The sequence below is a fragment of the Gavialis gangeticus genome, unplaced genomic scaffold (genome assembly GCF_001723915.1).
Source record: "Gavialis gangeticus isolate Ggan-Ray unplaced genomic scaffold, GavGan_comp1, whole genome shotgun sequence".
Taxonomy (NCBI): domain Eukaryota; kingdom Metazoa; phylum Chordata; order Crocodylia; family Gavialidae; genus Gavialis; species Gavialis gangeticus.
The window spans coordinates 65248770-65257887 of NW_017729033.1; the positions used below are offsets into that span (position 1 = coordinate 65248770).

The 9118-nt window shown below is 43.8% G+C and overlaps 1 protein-coding gene across 1 annotated transcript in view; it reads left to right on the forward strand.

The window, feature by feature from the left end:
• GUF1 (GUF1 homolog, GTPase) overlaps positions 1-9118 on the forward strand; it is a 60891-nt gene that overhangs the window by 25094 nt on the left and 26679 nt on the right. The window contains 1 exon segment of the mRNA XM_019526077.1: positions 2044-2183. Within this exon segment, the coding sequence (XP_019381622.1) occupies positions 2044-2183 (140 nt within the window).

Genomic DNA, 9118 nt, shown 5'->3' on the forward strand with positions numbered 1-9118 from the left:
CTCTCTTCCCTCCCCTGGCTGGGCAGCGCTTGCCCCAATCCCACTCCTTCACTGCAGGGGCCTTGTTCTTTCTCCCTCATGCCCCTTTCCTTCCCCCGCCCCTTCCACAACAACAGACTTAACAGCTGCACGCAGCTGTATTGAAAATTAGCTCAGTATCGCCTAATATGCCTCCTTAAATATCGGTATCAGCCCCCAAAATCTCTATTGGTGCACCCCTACATATCGGGTATATGCAACCCCCTACCTTTTCTGTTGGGCCCCATCTTTGCATTGTCAGCAGACAGACTAAAGACTGAATGAGTTTGGAGACTGAATAATCATTTCATCTGTAGATCTAGCCCCTTCTCAGCCTGACTGAGGCACACTGATAAGTTATACCAGGATCTCATTGCGTAGTTGCTGTTCATTCTGTACATGTTCTTAGGTGAAAGGACAGACTTGAGGTGGGAATTTCTAAAATGTTAACGTTTCATAGGAGTTTAAGACCCCATTGACTTTCAGCGTGATTTATTGTCCTAAATCACTTAGCCACCTTTGGGAAATTTCACCTCTTTCTAAAAGAGCTGTCTACCTAATACCTTTAATGAGGAATACATTCATAAACATTTAGTTTGAAGTAAGTGAAGACGTCACTCTTTCCTTCAGAAAAACTTTATAACTGAATTTGATATAACTGCCATCAAAGCACCTAACCTTTGAAACACAGTAACATTAATAAAGCTGTCAGAACAAAATGAAATAAAGACTCTTCTAAGATCAGAAAGGCTGATTTATATGTAAAATGCAATGTGGTGCTATCCTTCGGGAGGAATTAAGAATGTCTTTGGAAATTTTGCTGTTTGAATCTCAGTCCATTTGGATGAAAGAATGAGATGAGAGTAAAGGGTGTTTGGTCCAAGGGACGTTACAAACTTTTTTTTACTATATTGGCATCTAATTGAACTGGAGACAGGAAAGGAAATGGATGTTTTAGGATATCCATAGTAAAGGTGCTCTCTGCCCTTCAAAGAGGAAAATCTTTTCTTAAAAGACAATTAGAGCTAAATGAAGAGTCTATTAGTTTGTACCATTTAATTGTTGTTTAAGTGTTCTTACCAAATTGTGCATTAGTGTTTTTTCGTTTCCAGTGTTATTTTCCAATTCCTTTCTATCTAAATTTTCTGTGGGCATGTCTCATTTGGGCACGTAGTGTTTGTCTTTCATGCTGAACAGGTAGTCTCAGTTGCCCTGCCTGAAAGGCATGTCTTTCTGCTTCATTTTCTGGTTTACCCATAGGACTGACCTTAGGTATGAGTTGTAGTCAGGCTCTTATTACAATGCTACCTATTGAGATGGAAAGCTCTTAATCTTTTTTTAATGGTCTGCACCTATAGCTGCTATCAGGAACCAGTTCCTTTCTGGAACAGCGTCAGGAAAATTCTGTAGACAATAGAAACAAAAATAGACAAACAGTTTCTGAAACATCTGCAGCCAAGTGCTGGTTTGGCTTTTCTCAGAGGTTCTCATGGAAGCTGGAGAAGGCCAAAATAACTGCATCTTTCACTGTGCAGTTGAATTTTTAATTATACACCTTGTATTCCCATGCTAGCAACAGGGTAGGGTGGTGATCCATCCCCGTCAACCAACCAGTTGTTCACAAGGACTGCAGAGAGGCATTTCTACTTGTCAGAGACAGGTTCTGCTAGTATCTCAAACTGACTGTGTGGTGTCTGACATCTCTTCTTGCTTCCCTATTTTAGATGTTAAAAGAGTGTTCTTGTCCTTGTCTTTGCATAGGAAATTGGATATAGCTGGAAATCCAAAAAAAACTAAAAGGGACATTTAATTTCTAAGTGTAACTGAAATTTAACTGCCAAGTCACAAGACTCATTCTTGAAGCATCTGTTGCGGTAAACAAACAACTGAGCAGCAATATCAGACTGAATTGGGAGTTATGGAGAGAACATGCTTGGATCTCAGAGGGAATAACTGCCAGGGGAGAAAAACTTTAATATTATTAAGGCACAGTAAAAATTTCCACATAATACCAATTTTATTTAGGTATGCTGGACAGGTGGGCTATTTGATTGCTGGGATGAAAGAAGTCGCAGAAGCCCAAATAGGGGACACACTGTATTCGCATAAGGAGCCAGTGGAGCCCTTGCCTGGTTTTAAATCGGCGAAACCAATGGTCTTTGCAGGTGAGCAGCACACTGATTCAAAAACTGGAAAGTTTTGTATTTCCTGCAAGAGTAAAAGAGTTACTCAGGCAGTGAAGAATAAAACAACATGCATATAAGTTATAGGTTTTGAAGAATACTGCAGTAGCCAAGTGCTGCTTTAGAACAGCATGCAGTATGGCCTTGAATAGTTTTAAGAGTAACGAGGATTAGTGGTTGCTTTAAAATTAATTTGAGACTGACATTATTTTTACTTGAAGATGGTTATCTTTGTTAACTCGGGGCTTTCAATATATAGATCTTGAAGAATTGCATCACCCATTTGGACTTATTTCAACTGATAAGCTTATGTCTACTATCTATTATGAAGCACTTTCTCTGGGAAAGGACTTTTATCTGCTACCATCACTTACTTCACAGTATCTTTAAAGGCACAAGGGACTAAAACTAGTTCTTTACTTTCAAAGATTTAAAATTGTATTTAAATGCATTTTAAGCATACAAGGCCACTGATATGTTAGGCCAGGGGTTTTCAACCTTTTTTTTATAAATGTACCCCCAGCAGCCCCCTTTTTAATAAATGTATCCCGGGGGGAGGGGTGGCATGCAGCCAGACGTTGGTGGGGAGGGGGAATGGCGAGCAGTCAGATGCGGAATGGGGGGAGGGGCAGTGGGGGTAGAGCAGCGGCAGCACGGCATCTGTGCGGCCCTGCTCTTGCCCCACCCCGGCCCTGCTCCTGTGAGGTGGTGGCACTCTGTCCCCACGTACCCCCGGTTGACATCCCCTGTGTTAGGCATTTATCTGTTGCTGTAGTAGTTTGGGAGGCAAAATTTCTGTCTACAGAGGATGGGGAAAGATGATTTCTAGGCCCCTTTTACATGTTACATTTGTATCATGATTAGCTTTGGCTAGGCTGCTGGGTACAGGCTTTAAAGTCCACAGCGGGAAAAGCCCTTGACTTCCCTGTACCTAGCAGCCCAGCTAGAACTGCCAGGTGTGGGGCTTAAAAGTCCCCTGAAGGGGAAACTGCTAATCCGCCAGAACTGCTGTGCCTTGGTTTTTGACAATCAGCTGACTGCCTGTCTGGACAGCGTCAGGTGACCTGGACCTATCAAAGTCTAGGCCAGGGCTGATCAGTTGATTGTCAGCTCTGGCCCTGGGACCTTATTGAAGCCCGTTTGCATCACCACTGGTTCCTGGGCCAGAACTGACAATCAGCTGATTGACCCCAGTCCAACTTGCCAGGCCCAGGATTATGATCTAAGCTCCCCTTGTATTGGCAACTAGTAATAGCACGATTGGGATCTTATCCATAGTCCCAACAGCCGTGATTCCTGCCATGCATTTGTGATGTGGCAGGAAGCGTGACTTGGGTGTGAATGGGGCACCTTGTCATAGCGGCATGGAGCTCCCAGTGGTGATACAAGCCTTACTGTCTGGTCCCACTCTGCCCTGCTGTGCTGGGTCTTGCCTACTGGCCTGTGGAAGCTCTGGGGGGGGAGGGCAATAGGGTAGGGAGTCCGAGCCTGCAGTGGGCACCCTGCATTTGTGCTCTCTACCCCTTCCCCCCCCCCGCCCCCAAATAAGCTACACTCCAGCTGTGCCGCTGGTGGGGAGAGGGAGCTGGGCTGAGCCTTCCACTCTGCCTCAGCAGCCACTGCCTCCTATAGGTGGTAGCTGGGGCACGGGCGCTGTTGTGGGGGGTAGGGGGGTCTGGACCCAGGTCCCTGGCCTTATAGCCCTGGCAGCTGGAGGCCCCCTCTGGCACAGCTGTGGGGTGGGAATGGAAGGGCTGGGGGGTTGTGATTTGGGAGTGAGGGTCCTGGACCTGCATCCAAGTGGGTGAAGGGAGCAGGAAGAGCTCTGATTTTTTTTCCGTGGTAAAAAACCCCAAAATCAAATACCAAAATTTATAGGTACTTAGAATTTATTTTATTATAGTGATTGAGGCACTGGTAGGCTTCCAGGTTGGTTTAAAATTGTAAAAAAAATAAAACATTGGGTGTATGCACACATGCATGCAACACAGTGCTGGGCGCTTTTTGCATGGATTGGTATAAATGGCGAAATGTGTGTCATCGCTGAGAAAATGGCAGCAGTGCACTTTTGAACGAAAACACATTGAAGGTGCTTTAGTTTCAAAGCGTACCGCTGCTATTTTCTTAGTGTCGACGTGCATTTTGCAGGAGAGGACCAGGCTGTCTGTGTGCGCTGTGCATTCCACGAAGTGGGGAGCCAGGTTGCCTGTACTATCTGCTGCAGGTCTGACATGCATATCTGGGAATGGCATGGGGGTGCTAGATGCGCAGTAGGGGGAAGCAAGTTGACCATATTGCATGGTGGGATGCCCATGTGGTGTGTGCGACTGGGAAGCTGGGCTGTGTGTGCTGCTGGGGGTGGTGTCCCCTGGGTATATAGTCTGCTATATGTGGCCCCCCAGTTGGGCAGCCCTGAAATACACATATACAGAGTTCAGATTTAATAGGTGTTCAGAGCAAGTGATTGCTGTATTGAATTCTCCTTTCAAATATTTCCTGTAATGTTCTTATATGGATAATATATAGCAAATACTTATGACTTGATTGAATTTGGTCCTGACATGGTTGCATGGAAGTGAAGAGAGAAAGGTCATGAACAGTACACAGTGACTTCTGCTGTTTATCACTGTGTTCTGGAAAGTGTGAACCATGACCTAGGATGGCCATTAGTCTGGGACCAGCACATAGGGGAAAGATGTTACATTTGTCAAGTGGTGGAATAGTGTGTGCTGCCTACAAATAGGGAACTCCAGGAGGCATTCAGTCCCCATGATGGAGCTTACTGATGCAGAGTAATCTATGCTATCTCCAGTAGATAGCTGCATCGTAAGGACCCAGTAGAGCCCGTAATGCCAATTGATCAGGCTGTTGCTTTTTGGCAATTATATTTATTTTTCCTGCATTTCATTTCTGATGATTCAAAACTGCATGTTTCTTTGTTTGTGCACTGGACCCTTTTTTTGGAAGGGGCATCTTGCAGAAGGGCAGTGATTCTGCTTGTCTGTGTATTTTTCACGAACTTTCAGATTATCAGTAGTTTTTATTTAATCTGGTTTGAATTTTAACTTTTTTTTCAAATCAGACTTGTTTTAGGGTTTCAGTCAGATAGACAATTAAAGTGTGTTCATATGCCAGCAAATTAAAGATATTCTTGATCCGCTCCTCTCAATACCTCTTAATTTCCCATCCTGTACAGACATTTAAAGGAGACACTTTCTGGTTTGATTTAAGACTGTGTAGAACAGAAAAAGATCATTAAATAGGAAAGCTGGGGAATAAAGGAAAACTGGGTACACTGGAACAACTTTTCGGAGTGAGATTTGAAGGTTAAGGAAAGCATATAAAACTACTTTTCCAGGAAAAAAAAGAGTATTATAACCAGCAATGGGATAAATTGAGGTTGGCAATTATTGCTGAAGATAGTAAAGCCTTCTGGCTACATGTATCAAAGGGAACAGCTAATTTTAATTATAACATTGAAAATAATGTTACCACAAACAGTTGGGTAGAATATTTTTTCAATCAGTTTACTTTTTCTATGGAACAAATAAGTAGTAATAAACCCCTCACTGATACAATTAAGTATCGGGTAACAAAGGATCAAATAGCATATTTCCTCAAAGTACAACAGAAGAATAAAGCCCCAGGTCCAGACAGAATACCAGTGGAAGTTTACATTGATAATATCAAATGGCAGACTTAGATCCTGGAAAAATGTTATAACTCTATAATTGAGTTGGGCCAAATCCCAGATTCCTGAAAAGGGATTATTATTGTACCTATTTTCAAGAAAGGCCTTAAAAGATAAGCCAGAACCTTATCGCCGTATAAGTTTGATAGATGTTTCAGTTAAAATTTTTGGGTGTTATTTGTTATACCATCTTATAGCATGGTGTAGCAAGATGGGGCTCACTGCCTAGCCACATTGCTAAGTTCCCCACTTGCCTTTGGGCACTCCCCCCACCTGACTCGCCTGCAATGCCTTGTTATTAATTAACAATCTTAATTAGGTGGGAGGCTACCCATTTATTGCCCCGATGCCAGGGGGCACTATCTGCGGCTCCGTATGTCCCCTACACTGCAGCCCATGCCTTGCAGATGGCATCCGGATGTTACAGTGCTCCTGGCCTACCACCGGAGCAAGCTTAGGCTGCACCGTCAGGCCTTAGTCACACACACATTAATACCGCCCACCTCTCACTCGGGCCTCACGCACTCCACCCTCTCTCACAGGGTCTCTTTCATGCGTCAACAACTTATGCCACCTTGCTCACTCTTGGACTGGGCCCCCTTTGGTCATAGGCTTAGCTAGTCCATTCCTTGGGTGGCAGACGTACCATCTGTTGGGCCTCTACCACGACCCCCGGGGGAGTAACCAGCCAATTACCGACTGGGTCTAAGCTTGCTGTAGCCCCTTCTGGGGGCAGCTCTATATATACATAAACCTACTGGGCACTCAGCCCTCTGGTTTTCCTTCCCCCCCACTAGGGCTCTTCATCTCCGCCCCTGTCTGGGGCCACCTCTCACCAGGGCGTTTTTATCCCCTTCACTCAGCGCTCCGCACTGCCCCATTCACTTGGGGCTCGCTTCCCGGTGGGCTCAGGTGGCCATAGCCGTGCCTGGTCCCACTCTCCCTCCTCAGGATCTCTCAGGGTCTTGCACCCCACACAGGGCTCAGGTGGCCACAGCCATGCTTGGTCCCCACTCTCCCTTCTTGGGGTCTCTCAGGGTCTGCACCCGACAGGGCTCAGGTGGCCTCAGCCGTGCCTGGCCCCCCCAACTACCTCTGCTGTTACTTAACCCACCCAAAGGTGAGGGCTAGGGTTAAGGTGCCCCTACCCGCCTTTCACTGAGGTGATAACTGGCCTGACATTTCCTGGGGGCTCCCACGCCACTGAGAGCCCCACCAGGCCACCCACTCCTGGCAGGGTGCAGTTTTAGGTCATGCCCAGGACCCTCCAGTCCATCCCCTAAAGTTCCTGCCCTTACTTCCAGGATGTTATGGAGCCTTGCAGCCAGATGATGTTACTGCCTGCCCTGCCAGCAGGAAACTGATCTGTTTATATGGGTGGCCAGAGATCTAAAATGGCTGCCACAATCAAGCACCTGCTGGCTGCTTGGTACTGGTCTTAAAGTGGCAGGCACCAGCAGTGCCCTGCCATACATGGGTAAAAGGGGAAAGCATATTACGTGAACATCAGATTGGATTCAGGGATGGATGTTCCCTTTTTGATAACATATTCTTCGATTTTTTTTTTTTTTGCAACATAAGTATACACAAATCAGCACTGTATATTGCATTTGTAGACTTGTCAAGAGCTTTTGACAGTAAGATGGAAGTAAACTTTGGGAGAAATTGATAAATTATGGGATTGTCCCTTCCTTTTTGTATTTGTTGATAGAATATTACAAAGATACATGGGCCCAAGTTAAGTGGGGCTTGAAGGGTGAACTTACACAAATTTGCATACAAGGAGTTAGACAAGGATGTATTTTGGCCCCTTTGTTGTTTAATCTTTATATGAATGATGTTATTGGAAATATGCAGGATGCACATTTTCATCCCCCAAAACTATTAGCAACCCCAATCCCTATTTTAATATATACAGATGACACTGTTATACTGTCAAACTCCTACTGGATTACAGAGAGCAATTACAACTTTTGAGCATCTTTGTGGACAAAGTAACTTTAAAGATAAATTATGATAAATCCAAAATAATGTATTGGGGAAGTCGTTTGATGAAATATCCATGGAATATGGGGGGGAACCAAACTTGAAGTTGTCAAAACCTATAGGTATTTGGGTGTATTATTCACAGCTTCTTCCTCATGGAAACATCATATTCAGTCAGTTAAAACTGAGGCAGCCCAATGAGGCCATGGCTATAAAGAAATGTTATGAAACCACAGCAGGACAATCAGTCCAAGCTCCTATATCAGCACATAAAGCCAAAGTTACCTCTCAGGTCTTATATGGTGCTGAAGTATGGGGTTATGCCACTAGTAATTATGTAGACATACCTCAGAACAAGTTTCTTAGTGCTCTTCTGGCTCTTCCTCCCTCAACTCCTGCATCTTTTTTGAGATTAGAGATGGGAATGGATTCTATTTTAACTAATATTATCAGAATGGCTGGATTTTGGTTTAAAATCCTGCCCCTTTTACCATCTCGTCTCCTTAAATTATGCCCCATAGAAGGTATTAATAATTCCCCTCCTCCAATCACCCTGGTTAGCTTTTTCTTTCCCATACTTTTGCACTTTCTAGACGAGATACTATCTCAAAGATAATGAAAGATCTTTCTCCCTAGAAAAGGTTTGGATTTTCCAGAGGATGCGAGATATTACCAGGCAGAATGGTTTTGCAGTGGTTGGGGCTACTTGTATTGCCCCTTTTTATATACACTTTGAAAGTTGGATTGGGGGGAGAAAGGTATTTACAGTTGGATCTCAATAATAAATGGCGATCCTCTTTGATGAGATTAAGGACCAAACAGATGCCCACAGCTGTTCTGGCTGGACATAGATTTTCCATACCAAGGGCTAAATGATGTTGCCCAGTCTGCATAGGAGTTTTGAAAGATACTATCCATTATGTTTTAGAATGCCCTTTATATAGTGATATAAGGGGAACCTATTTATTACCATTCTTGCAGAAATTGATACATTTTTTTCAAACAGAGAGAAATTAATCTGGCTTTTACAGCAAACACCAAATTTAGTAAACCGCCTTGTAATTTTTGCTTATAAGGCTAAGGCGATTAGAGTTAAATATCCTTTATTACTGATATGAGTGATGCATTTTAAAATTAGATTTGATTTTATTGTGTTAATTGTGGATCTATGTACAACAATATTGTAGGTTCATGTCTTGATTTACTACATTTATATTAATAATGTGTTTATGTTGGTGGG